At 65.3% G+C, this 20,375-nt stretch overlaps 1 protein-coding gene across 1 annotated transcript in view; it reads right to left on the bottom strand.

Moving 5' to 3' along the window:
• IKZF1 (IKAROS family zinc finger 1) overlaps nt 1–17,960 on the bottom strand; it is an 83,821-nt gene extending 65,861 nt beyond the window's left edge. The window contains exons 1-2 of the mRNA XM_080663873.1: nt 17,737–17,960; nt 5,240–5,293 (exon numbers count right to left, since the gene is read on the bottom strand). Of these exons, the coding sequence (XP_080519999.1) occupies nt 5,240–5,279 (40 nt within the window). The 5' untranslated portion in view covers nt 5,280–5,293; nt 17,737–17,960. The remainder of the gene's footprint in view (nt 1–5,239; nt 5,294–17,736) is intronic.
• Between the last annotated feature and the right edge of the window lie 2,415 nt (nt 17,961–20,375).

Below are 20,375 nucleotides of genomic sequence, written 5' to 3' on the forward strand. Positions count from 1 at the left end.
GGTGGGTACAGGCGTTGGGAGTGGCAGGGAGTGGACGCAGGGCAGCCACGCATGCGAGTGCAGGTCGGGAGGAGCTTGGCCTCGGTGACCACCCGCCAGGCTCCTGCCCGGTGGGGGTGGGGGTGGGGGTGCAGCCGGCCCCCTGACAAGGCGTGTGACTCGAATCGCTGGGCTGCACCTCTGCAGCTAACACAACAGTGTGCGTCCGCTGTCACCGAGAAACAAAAAAGGATTTAAAACATTTTAAAAAAAGGTGGCCAATCTGTTTCTTAGAAAACAAGACAGATGTACTGGCTGAGGGCGCCTCCCCGCGCCACGTTCCCTGTGTCCCACGTGGGGGGGACGAGGGACTAATGCAAACAGTGGGGTGCGATGCGAGGCCCTGTGCCGGCCTGATGGATAGGAGCCCCCCCCCCCCCCCCCCGCGCGGAGCAGCGGGAGCCGGAGGAGAAAGCATCCATGGCCTGCGCGGGCCTCCAAGCAGCCAGGGCCGGGGCGACCGCAGCCCCCCAGCCTCGCTGTCCTCCGCCTGCCCTCGCTCCCCGGCCACAGCCCTAAGAGGCCCCTCATTTGCCTAAAAGCCCGAGTCTGCGGGGTGGCCGCGGAGACAAGCGCTGGGCGGGCGGGAGCCGAGCGCTCGGGGACCGGGACGCCTCGCGCAAAAGGTCCCCACGGGGGCACGCACCTCTCCATGGAAACCCTCGCCACGGGCAAAGCCTCTCCATGTGGACGCTACACCGTGTGGACGGCACACCCTGCCCCGGCCCAGGAAGCTCCTGGCAGACAGAAGGGTCCTGAGTCCCGGCAGCTCGGCCCACGCGACGCCTGAGGCGGGAAGGGGCTCCCGCTCTGCTGTGGTCACCGAGGCGAGGGGACGCCGGGTGGCCACCGAGGCGAGGGGACGCCGGGTGGCCACCGAGGCGAGGGGACGCCGGGTGGCCACCGAGGCGAGGGGACGCCGGGTGGCCACCGAGGCGAGGGGACGCCGGGTGGCCACCGAGGCGAGGGGACGCCGGGCGGTCACCGAGGCCAAGGGGACGCCGGGTGGCCACCGAGGCGAGGGGACGCCGGGTGGTCACCGAGGCCAAGGGGACGCCGGGTGGCCACCGAGGCGAGGGGACGCCGGGTGGTCACCGAGGCCAAGGGGACGCCGGGTGGCCACCGAGGCGAGGGGACGCCGGGTGGCCACCGAGGCGAGGGGACGCCGGGTGGTCACCGAGGCCAAGGGGACGCCGGGTGGCCACCGAGGCGAGGGGACGCCGGGTGGCCACCGAGGCGAGGGGACGCCGAGTGGCCTCTGTAAAGCTCTTCGGCAGCGAATGGGCCCAGCGCCCCGTGTGCGTGGCGGACCGCACGGCCGCTAGAGGACAAAGCGACAGCGATGTGTGAGCCCCGACAGACAGGCTAACGGAGCACGTGGGGCCACGCGAACATCAGGCGTGCGCAGCCCCGGCGCCGTGTCCCCCTCCGCCCGTACGAGACACATGGACACATGCACTGTGGACAGCGGGAGGGCAAGGCTCCGCCCCGGCGCGGCCCAGGGGTTCAGCATTGAAAAGGGAGCCAGGAGGTCAGGGTCCGATTCCCCGTCAGCGCACAGGCCCCGGTTGTGGGCTCGGTGCCCCGTGTGGGCGTGCAGGAGGCAGCCACCCATGATGCTCCCTTCACCGCTGTGTCCCCCCTCCCCCTCCCTCTCCCTTCCTCTCTGAAACCGGTACAAATGGACTTTGAGAAGGGCCGGCCTGGACCCGCTCCGGTCGCTGCCCAGAATGCTCCGGGCTCAGCGCAGACCCGCAGTGCGATGCGGGTTTGGAGGGAGCGTGTCCTCTTCTAACGGTGCACAAGCTGGATTCCAACCCCGTCCCGCCCCGGAGCTCCCTCCCCGGGCAGCCGCCCCCGGCCCCCCCCCCAGGCGCCCCCGCCAGCGGGACCCGGCCCTCTGGAGGCTCAGCATGGGCCGAGGGCGAGGAGCCCGAGAAGAAAGGGAGGCCTTGCTCCTGTCACCAGGCCGAGAGCAGAGAGCGGAGAGCGGAGAGCGGAGAGCGGAGAGCGGAGAGCCGAGAGCCGAGAGCCGAGAGCCGAGAGCGGACTGCCGAGCCTCAGCTGCTCCTCACACAGGGACCCAGGGTCACGGGGTCTCCTCTTCAGGGGCATCATCCCCGGTGCACCCAGGGGAGGGCCTCCTTCTGCTTCGGGGTGTGTACCCCCCTGTGGCTTTGACATTCTCACCCCCAATCCGCACGCGCGTGCGCACACACACAGACACACACACAGGCACACACACAGACACACACACACACCCGCAGACACACACACACACAGACACACACACACAGACACACACACAGACACACACACAGACACACACACACACACACACCCGCAGACACACACACACACAGACACACACACAGACACGGACAGACACAGACACACACACAGACACACAGACACACAGACACACAGACACACACACACAGACACACACACACAGACACACAGACACACACACAGAGACACACACACACAGACACGGACAGACACACACACAGACACACACACACAGACACACACACACAGACACACACACCCACAGACACACACACACAGACACAGACACACACACACAGACACACACACGCAGACACACACCCACAGGGCGGTGCGGGGCCCCTCCGGGGAGGCTCACAGCGCCCTCCTGCAGCTTCACCCCCGCAGAGCAGGGCCAGACCCCGGAGCCAGGCCCGAGGCTCGCCGACAGGCCGTGGTGGTGGTGGGGATCTTTTCACAGAGCGAGCACGTGCCTCAGGGAAATGCGTCCGAACAGGCCGAGCGGGGCGGCGGGGAGCCTGTCTCCTCCACAACAGCCCTGCCTCTGCCACCCTGTCCCAGGAGGGAGCCCGGAAGCAGCACAGATGCCCCAGAATGCCCTGTGCCTGTGTGTGAGCGTACGTGTCAGTGTGAGTGTTAGTGTGTGTGAGTGTACATGTGAGTGTCAGTGTGTGTGAGTGTTAGTGTGTGTGAGCGTACATGTGTCAGTGTGAGTGTCAGTGTTTGTGTGAGCGCACATGTGAGTGTTAGTGTGTGTGAGTGTTAGTGTGTGTGAGCGTACATGTGTTAGTGTGAGTGTATGTGAGCGTACATGTGTGTGTTAGTGTGTGTGAGCGTACATGTGAGTGTGAGTGTATGTGAACGTACATGTGAGTGTGTGTGTAAATGTATATGTGAGTATGTGTGTGAGACTGTGTACGTGTGCATGTGTGGGGTGTATTTATGTGACTGTGTGCATGTGTGTGTGATTCTGTGTGTGAGCCTGTGTGTGAATGTGTGTGTCTGAGATCGTGTGTATGAGCGTGTATGTGAGTGTGTGTATGTGTGTGAGCGTATGAGTGTGTGTGAATGTGCGTGTGTGTGTGTGTGTGTGTGAGTGAGTGTATGAGTGTGTGTGAATGTGTGTGTGTGTGAGTGTGCGTGGATCTCTTTTGTATGAAGGAATGAGGTCCTAGGTGCACTCTGACGTCCGCATGGCTGACGCCCTCCCACGCGGTGCATTCCCGTCCCCCTCGCTGCCCAGAGCTGCATGGAGAGGACACGGGCGTCCCATGGTTCTCCAACGTCAGCGCCAGCGCCACCTGCTCCCCTCTGTGCACTGAGGGCGTGTCTGGGGAAGCCCTGAGTTCACGGAGGCCAGGCCACACTCGCCGACCCATTCTCACGCCCCGGCGGCACTGCCAGGCCTAGCGCCACGGGGAAAGCTGGCCCTCGGCTGGGATGCTGCAGCCGTGGGCGAGTCCACACCCTCCCCCCCACCCCCCAGCGTAGCCGCACCGAGGAGGGGCCGTCCGTCTCCAGTCTCCAGGCGGGCACAGCTCAGAGCACACGGGCAGGGCCTGCCCCCCGGTCCTGGTCTCCACCTCGGGACGGATTCAGACCAAGAGGCAGCGTTCAGGGACACCTTGGGAGCCAGTGGGCAGGCCGGCGACCTGGGCTGACGTGAGCCGAGGCTGGAAATACAACGTAAGAACCCCTGGAGGCCGATCTGCCGCCCCCGCCCCGCCCCCACGTACAGCACAGAGAAGGTGTTTCCTCACCCACAAACCTGGGAGGGGTGGCTGCCGGGGCCACCCGCTGGGCGGCCTGGACCCACCCTCGGCCTCACCTCCTCCTCCTCACTGCTCCACTTCCTGTCCCTGGGACGAGAAGGGCCACGTCCCACACGGCTTGAAATACACATAAGGGGCCCCGGCTGGTGTGGCTCAGTGGATAGAGCACCGGCCCACGGACTAAAGGGTCTGGGGTTCGATTCCCATCAAGGGCATGTATGTTGGTTGCAGGCTCCATCCCCGACCCTGGTTGGGGCTGCGGAAGGCAGCCAATCCATGTGTCTCTCTCACATAGATGTTTCTTCTCCTCTCCCTCTCCCTCCCCCTCCCCACTCCCTCTCCTTCTTCCCTCCCCCTCTACCTCCTTCCTCCCCCTCCCTCCCCTCCCTCCTCCTCTCCCTCTCCCTCCCCCTCTCCCTCTACCTCTCCCTCCTCCCTCCCCCTCTTCCTCTCCCTCCCCCTCTCCTTCCTCCCTCTCCTTTTCCCTCTCCTCCTTCCCTCCCCCTCTCCCTCCTTCCCTCCCCCTCTCCCTCTTCCCTCCCCCTCTCCCTCCCCCTCGCCCTCTCCCCCTCCCTTCTCCCTCCCTCTCCTTCCACTTTCTCTAAAAATCAATGGAAAAATATCCTCAGGTGAATTAACACAAATAAAATGAAAATACACATATGGGGAAGGCAAGCAATGCTGCTTCCAGGCTTAGCAGAGATTCTAAACTGTGCCCCCAAACTTTTCCAAGCTACTTCCTCCTCCTCTTCCTCCCTCCCTCTCTCTCTCTCTCTCTCTCTCTCTCTCTCTCTCTCTCTCTCTCTCCCTCTCTCCATCCCCCTCCAGTCCGTCCCCTTTTCTCACTTTTAAACAAGGGCCTTGGCAGGTGTTTGGTCCAGAGAAGATCAGCCAGTCACCCCCCCCTGCCCCCGCCCCCACCCCGGGGACCCACGTGTAGTCAGTCCCTCCCAGCTGCTCTCAGGCTTCAAGCAGAGCCGACTGTAACTTGGAGATTTCGGCTCAGCTTCTCCGGTGGGGACGGCCTCTAAGGGTTGACATCAAACACTGACACCAACTCCCTCACCGTGTTCCCTTCTGCCCGCCCCCCCAGATCACAACCGGAACCCCAACAGGGTCCCCGAGGGGGGTCTCACCTGAAACTTGGGACAGGTCCTGGCCCTCGTCTCCGTCCATGGCCCTCGGGTTACCTGAGAAGAGAGGAAGGGGTTAGCGTCACGCAGCCGGTTCGACGGGAGCGCGTGGCGGAGAGCCGGCCACGAGCAAGGCCACCGGCCTCCAATAGAGCGCCCTCCTCCCCGCGCACGCTTGCGGGGAGTCTCAGACGGGCACAGACCGGGACCCCGAGGAAGCGGCATTACAAAGATTTATAAAAATATCATCACCGGCGCAGGAGGACCAAATTTGTTATTTATTGTTAATTTCCTGCCGCATAATAACCCAAAATGCAAACTGACTGCAACAAAATTAAGCAGAAAATTAAATGGCCCCGGGTCATTGTGGGGCCCGCATTCATCCTCCCGGCTGATCCATCGCTATGTTCTTTCTAATTTACTGAGCACGCATCGATGAACCTTGAGTCAGCTTGGTGACACGCGCACCACCAGCAATCAGAAAAAACGAAGCAATTTGCGGAAGAATGTCTCATTTACCCAGGCGGGCTGCGTGGCGGAGCCGCGCACGCCCCGTCCATCAATAATGAATGCGCCTCCCGCCTGGCAGATGGGCCACGGGCGCTCCATCTCTGTCCCGCGCAGCTCCGGGCCGTGCCTCAGCCTTCGCCGCGCTCCAGCCACCACGGCGGCAAGAGGAGCCGGAGAGGCCCGGCTTCCTGCTTTGCTGACGGACGGCTGGCTCCCCAGATGGTTTAAAAGAGCCCACAGCCAGGAAGAGCTGCGTGGGCGACGGCCAAGGACCCACAGGCCGTCCGGCAGCTACACGGCCGCGGGCAGAGGGCGGGTGGTGCTGCGCGGGCACCGGGCCCAGGCTGCCCCGGGAGGGCTCAGGGCCTCGCCACGGCCACCGGCCCCCCACGGGGCCTCCACGGTCTGCCCCACGCTGCTCGGCTGGGCACCTTCAGGAGAGCCCTCTCTCCACCCAGCAACCTGGGTCTGTTTCTATTTTATTTCATTTTATTTGTTTATTGATGTCCGAGAGGAAGGGAGCGGGAGAGGAGATAGAAACATCCACGAGGAGAGAGAATCGTGGATTGGCTGCCTCCTGCACGCCCCCCACTGGGGATGGAGCCCACAACCCGGGTGTGTGCCCTGCCGGGGAATTGAACCATGACCTCAGGTTCATAGGTCGACGCTCAACCGCTGAGCCACGCGGGCCGGCGGGGTCTGTTTTCTGGGGCCTCCTCCGTCTCTTTGGTCCCGACGTGTGGGTCTGAGCTGTGTGGCCTGTTTTCAGCAGAGACCTGGACACGGGGGGTTCTCCGGGGACCCCGCCCTCTGCAGCGAGGGTGGCCGTGCAGGCGGAGGCCAGGCGTGTGCTGACGGGGCACGTGGAACACAGATTTCCGCCCAGAGAGGTCCGTCCTGGTCATGAAGCCGTGAGTGGCCGTGGCTTCTCTGGATGGGGAGGGGGCTCCCCTGTGTGTGAAGGCCCCGGCGGAGTCACAGGGGCAACACGCGTGTCCAAGGCTGCGTGTGGCTCGGGGCTCGACTGGTGGCCACAGAGGCAGAAGGCCCCAGGACAGGGAGAGAGAGCAGCCAGAGGCAGACACCCACCCCGGCGGCCAGCAGGGCGCCCGTGCCGGGGGGACCCGAGCAGGTGCCCGAGGTCCCCCAGTCCCGGCCGGCGCGGCTCAGTGGCTGAGCGTGGACCCGTGAGCCAGGAGGTCAGGGTGATTCCTGGTTGATCCCCAGTGGGGTGATGGCCTCGGATGCAGAGGGTGCAGGCCGGGAGCAGGCGCGTGCATGAGCTCCCCTTCCCTTCCCGCCCCCCGCCCCCCGCCTGTGTGAGCCTGCGCCCTGGGCACACCGTTTCTCCGGAGGCAGCACGTCTGTCTCCCACGTGGGAAACGGGGAAACGGAGGCAGAGGTGCGTGAAGACGGGATGGCGCTGTGCTGGCGTCCCCGAGGAGAGCACTTACCTCACTACACACCTCCCCCAACCCTCTGTCTCTCCCTCGCTCCCTCCCTCTCTGTCTCTCCCCCTCTTTGTCTCTGTGTGTGTCTCTCTCTCTCTGTCTCTGTGTCTCCCTCTCTGTCTCTGTCTCTCCCCCTCTTTGTCTCTCTGTTTTTCCCTCTTTGTCTCTCTCTCTCCCTCTCTGTCTCACTATGTCTCTCTGTCTCCCTCTCTGTCTCTCTGTCTCTGTGTCTCTCTCTCTCCCTCTCCGTCTCTCTGTCTCTGTGTCTCTCTGTCTCTGTCTCTCTGTCTCTGTGTCTCTGTGTCTCTCTGTCTCTCTGTCTCTCTCTCCCTCTCTGTCTCACTATGTCTCTCTGTCTCCCTCTCTGTCTCTGTGTCTCTCTCTCTCTCCCTCTCCGTCTCTCTGTCTCTGTGTCTCCCTCTCCGTCTCTCTGTCTCTCCGTCTCTCTGTCTCTGTGTCTCTCTGTCTCTGTGTCTCTGTGTCTCTCTGTCTCTGTGTCTCTCTGTCTCTCTGTCTCTCTGTCTCTCCGTCTCTCTGTCTCTGTGTCTCTGTGTGTCTCTCTGTCTCTCCGTCTCTGTGTCTCTGTGTCTCCCTCTCTGTCTGTGTCTCTCTGTCTCTGTCTCTCTGTGTCTCTGTGTCTCCCTCTCTGTCTGTGTCTCTGTGTCTCTCTGTCTCTGTGTCTCTCTGTCTCTGTGTCTCTCTGTCTCTCTGTCTCTGTGTCTCTCTGTCTCTCTGTCTCTCCGTCTCTCTCTGTCTCTGTGTCTCCCTCTCTGTCTCTCTGTCTCTCTGTCTCTGTGTCTCCCTCTCTGTCTCTGTGTCTCTGTGTCTCTGTGTCTCTGTGTCTCTCTGTGTCTCTCGGGGACAGTGAGGCTTTGGGAACACCTGCTGACCTTCCTGTCTTTCCTCCTCCCACACCCACGAGGGGCGGGACCTGGCTGTCCCTGGGGGGCAGTCCCGGGAGCCCTGGGCAGGGCTGGCGTCGAGTGAGGAGTCGGCCAGTGTGCAGGGGGCGGGGGCCTCGGACCTCGCAGTGCCCGTCCCCGTCCCGTCTGCAGGATGCGCACCCCTGCCCGGTATTTGCCCTGAACTGCTGGGCTCCGCCGTGGTCCGAGGCGGGGCGCCTGGCTCAGTGGAAGCACGAGGCCCTGACCCCACAGCTCATGCCTTTCCGAGCCGCCAATCCCCGCGGCGGCAGCGCCGAGCACACGCGCGCCTGTGGCCCCAGCACCGTCCGCGCCCGTCACAGAGCACGCAGCTCGGCCGCGGCGGGAAACCTCGGCTCCCAGCCTCAAGCAGCTCCCGCCTCTTCCCCCCCCACACACGCACGGCCGGCAGCACGACCGTCAGCAGCCTCCGAGCGCACAGCGCCTCACGGGAGACGTGGTCTCGGTAGCTTTGTGTGGCGACAGATGTCAATCAATCATGCGGTCATTTGGCACCGTGTGAAAATAGACAGCTATCAGTCATCACGGCGTACACCTGAAGCTAATACAATGCTAGGTGTCAATTACACCTCAGTAAAAAGACAAAAATGACATGCATACACACACACATACATACACATATTTACATACATACATACACATAATATACATACACACATATACACTCATGCATATGCACATGTATTTACATACATACACACATACGTACATGCATACGAACACTTGCCCTCCCTGACACGGTCTGGGTACCTGTCTGCCCAGGAACACTGCCCAGCATTCCTGGGGACGGCACATACGCCAGACACACCAGAAACACGTGGAGATGGAAAAGATACTGGTGTCCGAGGCTTCCCCGACACGGCCTCCGCGGGGCCTGGCATCTCAGGACACCCCGGGGCCCGGGGCCCGGACATCGCCCCTCCCTCTGAGTGTCAGGCACGGTCTCCGACGTAGGCCGGGACTCGTACCCACGTGCCAAGGGTGTCCAACCTTAGACAGTCCTGTTCTCAGACGCAGCCCCTGTTACTCTTCCCGTTCTACAGCTGGGAGACCCGAGGCTGAGGGAGCAGAGGCCAGCACACGCCTTGGAGACCGCAGAGTGAGATTTGAACCCTTGACCGTGCGATGGTGACACTGTCTCAGTCTACTGTCCCTGCCGGCCGGGACCTCGAGGCCCAGCGCCGTCACCCCGATTTCAACAGGCAGCACGCACGCTCTTTGGAAGACCTGCCATGACCCCCCTCCCCCCCATCTATTTCCATCCTGGTCACTGGGTCCTCTGGGCCGCACTGACTCTCCCCCCACCAGCCACACTGCTCTGCAGCGACGGGCCCACGGTGCCGCTGGCCTCGAGGGGGCGGGCTTGGGGGAGGCACTGGGGCCGGGCCTGTGCCGTCAGGGCCGCAGGTCACAGCCCCCTCCGCCCTTTCGGTTTCCGACGAGGAGATTTCACTCTCCCGGGTCCGTCCTGTCGCCGTGAGTGACGCGTCTCGGCAGAGAGGCCCTCCCAGGGGTTCCCAGCGGCCTGACACAGCGGGGCGGGGGCGCAGGCTTCCTGCCCTCGTTTCACTTCGGATCCTTTTCATTTTTCAAAAACGAGCCGCCAATCCTTCCACGCATGCTCACGACTGTCCCTCAGGCACGGCTGCAAGTCACACGGGGCGGCAGGGAATCCAGCGTGTTGTGTCCCCCCCCCCCCCGCCCCCCGAACGGAGCCACAGAAAACGCCTCCAGCTGGTTCTCTGTGCACCTGCTTTCTGAGGGCAGATGAGCGCCCACGGGCAAGTCCGGGCTCATTTGTTCCCGAGGCAGGAGGGCCGGCGGGGCAGGGCCAGCCGCAAGCTGCGCCGTCTAACACTCTCAGCCCGAGCACCGCACCGGGGGACGAAGGACCAGGGCACTGACCCGCCGGCGTGGAGCCGCTGCCTCCGAGGGACGCAGAAGGACAGCGGGGGCTGCACCACCAAACACGGAGGGGAGGGGGCTGGGGACACGCTGACTGCAGCTGGGACAGGTGCGGGGCTGGGAGCTGCGGGCCAGGACGGTCCGGCATCGCAAACCCCGTGTCTGCCCGTCCCGTGTCCCTCTCATGTCCCTCCCGTGTCTGCCCATCCCATGTCCCGTGTCCCTCCCATTTCCCTCCTGTGTCTGCCCATCCCGTGTCCCATGTCCCTCCCATGTCTGCCCCGTCCCATGCCCCCCCGGGAAGGGGCAAGGCCGCCTGTGGGGACCTCCTGCGCCCCAGCTCTCACCCTAGTCCTCATCAGTCCTGTCCACGCAGCACCCAGCCTCACAATTCACACGCGTGGGCCCCGTCCCCGAGTCTGACCCTCGTCCTCGCCGGGCCACTTCCTAAGCAGCTCCCCCAAATGTGAGCAGCTGTTGACGCCCCGTCACTGAAGTAAACCTCGAAGCTTAGATGCATTTCGTCCACCTCTCCCCGATCCCGAAGCTCGGTGCACGGCCAGCGACTGCGACACCCCGACACCCACATTTCACAGCATCGCCCGCCCCGAGAGACAGCGAGAGCCCGCGCCGCCGCCCCGTCTGCTGTGATAAGGCGGCGGGGACCAGGGCACGCTCGGCTCCTGTGACTTCCCGTGTCTCCCATTGCAGAAGCCGGCCAACGCAGCGCCACGCGTGGGAAGGTGCATGCCGAGGCCGCTGCACAGAGCCGTCCTCCCGGGCCCAGGGCCGAGCTGACCTCCCACCAGCACTGCCTCCCCCGAACCTGGCAGGTCTGCTGTCCCCACAGCCCCGGGCAGGGCCCCGAGGCGCCTGGCCTCTGACCTGTGGGCAGCCGCGTCCGCAGGGGCTCCTTAGCGGAGAGGGGCTCCTTTACTGCTTCCCCAAGCGAGCACAACCACCAAATCCTCACGGCCGTCCAGCCGTCCACCCCCACCGGCAGGCGCGTGCCACACTCGCTGGGACCCTCTTCGTCTCGGGAACCGTCAGCGCCCCTCGTTTGGGAAAGTCTACTTCCTGCTTCTCAGGCACAGAGATGGGCTCTGGGGACAGCACCTCGGGGTCGCTGTGAGCCCGCACCTGCTCAGTCCTCTCCTGGCGGTGGACAAGGCCGCCCGCTCTGCCTCCAACGTGGGAGCCCCGGGGGTCGGGGGGCGGCCTTCCGTGACCCTCTGACGCCCTCCAAGCGGTGAAGGCCGCGTGGAGCCGGGCTGTCGGGGATTCTCCTGCGAGAACCGGCATCTGGGCGCAGCTCTCTGACGGCGCCGCACAATGACCGGCTCGCATCAAGGAAGCAGGTGTCTGGTCATCAAACCCAGAGAAACCATCCCTGTTCGCATTGGGGAGAACGGAGACCCCAAACTCAGACCCCGCCAGGCTAGTTCCGGCTTCCAGTAGCTCTAGCACTTCCGCAGTGCACCTCATTCACGCCAACTTCAATGCTTAGCTACCAAGTCCTCAGCGGCAGAGAGTGGGGGGGTGGAGGGGAGGGGGAGAGGGACGAGGCAGTCAATGAACCGCAGGTGATACAGTATATCACCAATGGCTACAGTGTATCACCAATGGCCACAGTGTATCACCAATGGCTACAGTGTATCACCAATGGCTACAGTGTATCACCAATGGCCACAGTGTATCACCAATGGCCACAGTGTATCACCAATGGCTACAGTGTATCACCAATGGCTACAGTGTATCACCAATGGCCACAGTGTATCACCAATGGCTACAGTGTATCACCAATGGCTACACATGTATCACCGATGGCCACAGTGTATCGCCAATGGCCACAGTGTATCGCCGATGACCACAGTGTATCGCTGATGGCCACAGTGTGTCGCCGATGGCTACAGGACGACTGGGCAGCAAGCACTGCTGTGGACGAGGAGCCTGACAATGACAGGAGAGTGGCCCGGGTGCTGATTGGCTCTGTCGTCGGGTCAATGAGCAGGGACGGTTCTCGGGTTCCACTTTATTCCGTGAAGGGAGCTCAGCCCCAGCCCGAACCCCAACGCGCCGAGATGGCGGCCCAGCCCCAGGGACGGGCCCACGCGGGTGCAGTCCCAGGCCCCCGCCCCACGGCTGCTGGGAGCCTGCCCGCGGCCCACCACCTCCAGCCGCGGGGCCCCACGCGCACCCGGGGGAGGGGCACCGCAGAACCTCCGAGGAGCTACAACTTCCTCCTCCGGCTCCCGCCCTGGGGAGCGCCTCTATTTACCCCGAAAGGCGCCCTCCAGGGCGGGGCAGCCTCGGCTTCAGCTCACCCGCCAGGCTCCCGGCAGCCCTTCCAGGCGCTTAAATAATTCATCTTCAATGTCTTAACTTTTCCTTTTTAGCAAATTACATTTTTTTTTTTTAACCAAAGCCTTGTCTGCTCTCAATTAATCTGAAAGTTCTTTAAGTTGGGGGAACACACAACCCCAGGCAGAAGCGGGAAAACCGCAGCAAGGCGCAGGAACGGCAGCTCCGGCCCGCGGGCCAGGGCGCGCCCATCTAACGCAGGAGGCCCTGGCCGCGGCCTCTCAGGCGCTGCCCGCAGCACACTCGGCCCCAGGAGCAGGGCCGGCCCCGTCCCGCCCAGAGGGGCGCCGCCTCGGGCTCTGGGGCAGCTGGGAGACCCCTCAGACCCCCGTGAGCCCCGAGATCGAGTCCTCCCTCTCACCCCTCCCAGGACTGGAACTGAACCTTCCCGCCAGGCACAGGAGGGTCCCCAGGCTGTCCTGCGTGCTCCCTGAAGGCCAGATCCGACCACCGAAACCCGCCCACGCGGGCGAATCCACATCCAGCGTGGACTCGCGTCCCACCGGCTCGTCCACGTGTGAACGGTTTCAAACGAACAGAACGTGCTCTGCGTGCGGGTTTGGGACGCGACCTGAGAGACGGAGCGTGAACATCCATTTCAGTGCATCTACGGCCACTTACAAATGCTTTACGCCGTTTCAGTCCGTTCAATTGTCTCTGCAAAATCCCACACGTGGAAGGAAGCAGGTGGGGGGAGAACGGAGGGGTGATGTTGGGGCCCCTCCGCGGCCCCCCAGCCCCCGGGACCTCCGCACCGCCATCGGCCTGTGATGAGAGCGAACTTTGGGCACCACATGGCAGGAAGAGTCAGATTGCCGTGAGCCGCCAGCGGATGGACGGGGCGCCCTGGCGAGGAAGGGAGGGGGCGCTTTCCCACAGACGGGGCCCTCTCCTGCCTGTCCCCGCGCAGCGGCTCCCCACCAGGAGGTGGCCCCGGGACCCCAAGGCGCAGAGAGCAGTGGGTCTTAAGGACCCTCTCCATCACCCAGACTGTGGCTGGGAGGGGCGGCGGGCGCTGGGGCGGGAGACACTGGGCCTCCATCCAGGGGAGCCCGGCAGACAACACGGGGGGGGGGGGCACTCACCTATGAGCCCACGGCTCCCACAGGAGTCCCGGCGTGGACGGGGCTGGGGGGTCCTCAGACAGCGGGGTCCCCTGCACTGGGCTCCGGGAGGCCCTGTGCCCACGGCGGCCGCTCCCGTCTGCCGCCCTCACACTCCCGGGGGCGGGAGAGAGGAAGGAGGACCCGGGGGCCAAATATGCAAAAAAGGAGGGAAGAGGGAAGGGAGCCGCTTCCTGCTCCAGCCTCAGAGATGGGGCCTGCGATCAGTGGCAGGTGGGGGGCGGGCCCTGCAGGCAGTGTTCCCCAAAGGCAGGCCCGGGCGAGGGGAGGCGGCCAGGCCCCAAGCGAGCGGGACAGGAGTGGCCCCGCACCCGCCGTCCAGGTGTCCGCCCGAGGGGAACCGTTTCCCACCGTGTGGGGCTCCAGGCCTCCGCCCGAGGGGACCGTTTCCCACCGTGTGGGGCTCCAGGCCTCCGCCCGAGGGAACCGTTTCCCACCGTGTGGGGCTCCAGGCCTCTGCCCATGCATCACAGGAAAACGGGAGCGGGACAAGGAGGCAACCACCCATTAGGCGGCCGCCCTGGACGGCTCATGGCTCCCCTCAGGCCCTCGGCAGGGCAGGGGAGGGCAGGGGAGGGGAGGGCAGAGGCAGGGGAGGGGAGGGCAGGGGCAGGTGAGGGGACGGGGGCAGGGCAGGGGCAGGGCAGGGGCAGGCAGGCAGGGGCAGGGAGGGGAGGGCAGGGGAGGGGCAGGGCGGGCCAGGCCTCCTCGTCACTTGGCACCGTCTGCCCAGCCCCTCGTCCTCACCCCGCTTGTGTCACAAGATCTGACCGACAGGGTCCGAACGGCACCGCACGCCCAAAGCCGCCACATGGGCTCCTGAAGCCGCAGCGCGGGAAACCCAAGGCCGAGCCCGCGTTCCAGGAGGAGCAGCTCGGGCGGGGTCTACCCGCACACAACAGCAGGAACACGGGGTGCCCACGGAGAAGAGGGGCGCGGCGAGCCCACAGCAGACACCACCCGTCTGGCTGGGCTGCCCGAGTCCCTGCGAGCCCCAGCCCCAGCCCCCTCCTCGGTGTGCGCATCGCTGACCCCGGCGCCTGGCTCAGCCCGCGGCCGCGCACAGGAGCCGCGGAGCGAGCGGGACCTCTGGCTCGAGGGCCATGGCCCAGTGGGTCTGGGCCTGGGACGGTGGGTCACTGGTCTCTGGGACATGACGCACGTCTGGGCTGTGCGGAGGCAAATGCGGGGACAGCGGCAGGGAGCAGGGCTGAGGGGGACGGGAGGGGGGGCGAAGGGGGGGGGCAGGGGCCATCCCAGGTCGCAGGAAACAGGAGGCGGCCCAGGGCCTGTCAGCCTGAGAGGAACCGGCGGGCACCGGCCTGCGGATCCGGCTGCACAACCGGCGCTTGTGTCACCGGCACAGACCGAGGAGGAGCAAGCGGGGCGCCTCCCCACGGGCGTCCGAGGCGGGTTCTGGGCCCGCCGCGCTCCCCCCGGGCACGCAGCCGTGACGGACGGCCCACGCTGCTCGCGGCACCGCAGCCGGCATGGACCGTCACACACGCAATACCCAGCCGGCGTTAGTCAGAGGCCCAAAGCAAACTCCCCAGGCCAGGGCTGCCTCACCGCTCCGTTCACGAGGTGCCAACACCCCCCCACCTGCCCAGGCCACCCTCTGCGTGCACGTGTGTGTGCGTGTGTGTGCTGTGTGTGCATGTGTGCTGTGTGCGTGTGCGCGCATGTGTGTGTGTGTGCTGTGTGTGCTATGTGTGTGTGCTGTGTGTGCTGTGTGTGTGTGTGCTGTGTGTGTGTGTGCTGTGTGCGTGTGTGTGTGTGTCTACGTCCTGGATCCGCTCGTGCCCACAGAGCCGTGAACTAGAAGACAGTCCGTGTCCGTGTCCGTGTCCGTGTCCGTGGGGGGGTGCCGTGGCGGGCAGAGGGCAGCACATCCACGGAGTCCCTCACGTTTCAAAACTTGTCAGCACGTTGACAAGCTGTGACTACCCCAGCCGAATGGGAAACGGACATCTCCAAGCCACGTGGGACAGAACCCCCACACTGAGCGCCCCGTCCTCAAACTCTGCCGGCCAAGCGAGGGGGACGCAGGGGCCCCAGCACCCCACCCCCCACGGCCCCCCGCGGGCTCCGACCTCGGCCTGGAAACGCCGTGGCCCTCATTTCCCAACAAGGGAAGTGGCTGCGGGGACAGCCACAGGCACCTTCCCGGGCGGAGGGCCGCCTTCCCCCCGGGCCCACAGGGCACCTTCCCGGGCGGAGGGCCGCCCTCTCCCCGGGCCCACAGGGCACCTTCCCGGGCGCGGAGGGCCGCCCTCTCCCCGGGCCCACAGGGCACCTTCCCCAGCGTGGAGGGCCGCCCTCCCCCCGGGCCCACCGGGCACCTTCCAGGGCGCGGAGGGCCGCCTTCCCCCGGGCCCACAGGGCACCTTCTGGGCGCGGAGGGCCGCCCTCTCCCCGGGCCCACAGGCACCTTCCCGGGCGGAGGGCCGCCCTCTCCCCGGGCCCACAGGGCACCTTCCCGGGCGCGGAGGGCCGCCCTCTCCCCGGGCCCACAGGGCACTTTCCCCAGCGTGGAGGGCCGCCCTCTCCCCGGGCCCACAGGGCACCTTCCCCAGCGTGGAGGGCCGCCCTCCCCCCGGGCCCACAGGGTACCTTCCCGGGCACAGAGGGCCGCCCTCCCCCCGGGCCCACCGGGCACAGACACGCTGACTCCCAGGCTCGCCGGCTCAGCGCCAGGAGGGCTCTGATGGCCACGGGGCTCGGGAATCGGGGGGGGGGTGCTCTCGGCGCGGAGCACTTTAATTAAGACGCCGAGGCCTTCCACAGGCAGCATGGCGGGCGCCTGCAACTCCCGCCTCCTCCGGCCCCGCGGCACAAAACGGGAAGAGAGCGGGGCCGGTCCAGGCAGGGAAACGCTTCAGGCCCCGGCCCTGGTGGCCTTTCAGACCAGGAAGCACATGTTTGTTTGTTTGTCACGTCAACTAAGGGATAAAGGTGTACGTGTGTGGGAAATTCTGAAATCAGATATGTTCTATCAGACCAGGATAGCACAGGACTTCGCCATGTGACATCATTGTTTCTCGCAGGGCACACACGGTATGCTTTTTAACACGGTCCGCGGAGTCTGTGATGTTCAAATGGCCACTGTTCAAATCTTAAGCCACAGACGCAATAATCTGCTTTGTCACGGAAACAACTCTGACACGCTGGACATAAATAATGTTTACGTGGTTACTTCCCAAATCCCATGTAAAAGACGGGTCCTGTGACCCTCCTCCAACAAACACCTTGAAACAAAGAAAGAAATTCAAGAGGCTCCGACCATTCCCCGCAGGTCTGTCTCCTCTCAGCTCATTCACCAAAGCCAGCACCCCTCACCATCATCTGAATTTCCATCAACGCTTAAATAGCGTGCATATTAGATATTTTCACTTTCCATCATTTCTCTCTCTTTGAACAGAAAGTTGATCTCAGGAGCGAGGAGACGTTTCTTCAACAGCAGTTTGTCTCTCCAAGTTCAAAGCCAGGTGCCCGGGAGCTGAAATACCCCGTGGGGAGCAAGGAGGGGGCCTGAGCATGCAGCCCGGGCGGGCTCACCGCCCCCAGAGGGAGGCCGCCCCTGCCTTGGAAAGCTGGGCCTGACCAGACCCTCGGATCCCCGGGTGCCACCCTCTGCCTCCGGAGCAGAAAGACAAAAAGCCTCACGCCTTCCTGAGATCCCCTGAGGAAGCGCCCAGGTCCCCACACGTTTTGGAAACACATTTCAAATTTAGTGGCACGTCACCCGGCGCCCAACGACCCAGGCGTTGGCTTCGGAACCTGGAGCCCAGATGGCGGTCAGCAGCCGAGCTACCAACTTTTCAAACCGGGGAACGCTGCTGCTCTGCAGAAAGCAGGCGCAGACGTAAAGGCAAAATCTCTCACCCAAAAAATAAGAAAAAAACCCCAACCGCCTCCTTACGAATGACTTCATAGAGGCCAACCGATCTCACCGTGTAAGTACAGGTCCCTTTAGAGGTCTAGATGCGACTGGAGGAGACAGTCCTGATGGCGGGGCGCCGAGAGCAGTGCCCCCGCTCCAGGCCCTGCACCTGCCTGCTCCCCACCCCAGAAAGCACAGGCGGCCCTGAGCGGAACCAGGGGTTCCAGTCTTACCGCCTTTTCTTTCCTTTCCGTCTCTACTCTCTGCCCCTCTCTCTGCCCCACCAACCACCCCGTTTTGAAATTCAATGGAAAGCACTCACGTGGGTTCGTGCGGCTCACGCTGGGGGCCAAGATTGATCCTGGGCTCCAAGAGCGACCTCGGAGCAGGGACTCGGAGCGCCACGGGCTCTAGGCGCCGCGCGTCCCGCCGCTGTGCGCTCCGGGGCCGGGGACGGGGCCGGGACGGGGACGGGCTGTGCCGAGGGCCGCGGCGCGGGCGCAGGCACTTGTTAGAGCGCCCGTCTCAGGCGGCGGCGCGCGTCCCGCTCCCTTTCACAACGACTTCCTGGAGTTGCTCACTCGCATTGTTCCCCATTTCTCCGCACTCCCCACCCTCGCTCCGACCCTGCGCGCGCTGCCTGCCTGCCGGCCGCTGCCCCGCGTGCACAGCGCCGCCCACGGGCCGCGCCCTGGCCCCGCGCTTCGCCACCTGCGGCCGCCGCCCCGCGCCCCGCAAACTTCGGGGCTGCGCGCGCGGGTCCCGGCTCCACCTGCCAGGAGCCGCCCGGCCCCCGCCCCGCTCGCCGCTCGGGACACGGAGCGGGACACCGAGCGGGACGCCCAGGGAGACAGAGTCCGGGCGCGGCGCGGGGTGCGGGACCCAGAGCGCGGCAGGAGCCCAGCGCACCGCCTCCGCCCTGCCTCCAGGTCGCCCGCGCGGCACCTTCCTGACCGCAACTCCGGGGCCCCGCGCGCAAACTTTGTCGCGGCGCGGGGTTGGCGGGCTCCCCGGGCCCCGGACGCGGGCGGCTCGGGCCGTACCTGCTGGCGCCGCCGGCTGCAGCCCGCTCGCCCTCCGCGCCCGCCTCGCCCCGCGCGCCTCCGCCGCCCCCGCGCGCAGCGCAACCCGGCCCGCCCCCCGCCGCCGCGCTTCCTCGTTCCAGCACCGCATCGCCCCGCAGCCCCGTGCGGTAGGCGGCGGCCGGTGCTGTGCGCCTCGGACTGGCGGCGGGATCGCCCGCGGCGCGGCTGGACCCGCGCTTAACCCTTGGGCGCCCGGCGCGGGCGGGGCCGCGGGAGGAGGGGACACGCGCCGTCAGGCCCCGCCACCCCGCGCCCGGGGCCGCCGGTCCAGGCTCCGCATCTCGCAGGTGCAGGGGCCTCGCGGGGCTCGGACACTGGGAAGCCACTCTCCGCGTCCGGGGCGCCCCTGCCCGCCCAGCCCCGCCGCCCGGACAGGGCCACTGGGCTCCCGGTCGGGCTGCGACCCCAAGTTCTGATGCCCACCCGGGGGGAGGGAAAAGAGATCCCCCGCTGGGGCGGGAAACGCGGCTCCTCTTCCCAGACAACCAATGGAATGCCTCTGGGCTCGCTCCCCCCACCTGCTCGCCGCGAGTCAGGATCGCGCCTTCCCAGGCCCGTGCGCACACTCGGGGGTGAAGGCGGTGGGAGGGGGCAACGCCCAAGGTGGCCCCGCCGCGCGGCTCTGTGCGCCTCTGAGTCCCCTTCCCGGGCCCAAGCGCGGGGCGAGGTGGCCCGGAGCTGGGAGCTGGGAGCAGGGAGAGGGGGCGGGGCGCGGGGGGCAAGGAGCGGGGAGCCACCTCCTTGCTCAGCTCTGCGGGGCCCATCACCTGTGCCAGGCGCCACCTGGGCAGGGCGGCAGGTGCTCAGTGAGAAGAGGCATCATCCTGAATTCAACCAAATCGCCAGGAGGCCCCTCAGGTGCCAAGGGAGGGGCTGAGATACTGTCTTGGGGGGCTCCTGGGGCGAGTCTGCGGGGCGCTGGCGAGAGCCAAGCACCCGTGAGCTGGAGAGCCCCCATGGGCTGCCTCCCCGCGGGAGAGCGAGGCTGGGCGGGGAGGGGACAGGTGTCAGCCTCCGGGGGGACAGAGAGCCAGCGGGCACCTGCCCAGATGTCCCTCAGGCAGCTACGTGCGCGGAGGGGCAGAGGCCAGGGGGGCGGGCCTGGCCCAGGAGGCTGCTGGCCGCAGGGCCCTGGCACCCACAGCCACTCCCCTGGTGCCACCCAAGTCCCTTCCACTCTCCACGCACATCCCCGACGCCTGTCCATCACCCCCGGCCCCCGCCCACTCCTCCAGCAGGGACCTCCTGGGCCCGCACCCAGAGGAGGCCAGGCCAGGTACAGACCCCCTCCCCTGCCCACCGAGGGCCCTCACTGTCCGTATCTGCACAAGAAATAAACAGCTTCATCCTAGTAAGCTCTTGTCAGGGCGGAGGAGGCCAGGGCAGAAGGTGTCGGGCCCCAGGGGCTGTGGGGCTCGTCTGCGTCTTCCTTCATAAGATAGACTTTTATTGACTTCAGAGAGGAAGGGAGAGGGAGAGAGAGAGAAACATCCATGATGAGAGAGAATCTTTGATCGGCTGCCTCCCGCACACCCCCTCCTGGGGATCCAGCCCGCAACCCGGGCCTGCGCCCTTGAATGGAATCCATCCAGGACCCTTCAGTCCGCAGGCCGACACTCAACCACGGAGCCACACCGGCCAGGGCTGCAGGCACCCACCCGTCTTGGTAAAGGAACGTGGGGTCGGCACACCGGGGGAGGAGGGTGCGGACGGCTTCCCGGCTGGAAAGCACCTGGGGACCTGGTCCCGGTGTCTGCATTGCTATCGCTGTCGCCTCTCTCTCCAATGTTACTACAGCGTGGGGCCACCTGCCAGTCTGAGAGGCCGCGGGAGAGGGGCTGGGCCAGGGCTGGGCAAACTTTCTGACTCGAGGGCC

Source organism: Plecotus auritus, assembly GCF_963455305.1.
Source record: "Plecotus auritus genome assembly, chromosome: 4".
In the NCBI taxonomy this organism is placed as follows: Eukaryota; Metazoa; Chordata; class Mammalia; order Chiroptera; family Vespertilionidae; genus Plecotus; species Plecotus auritus.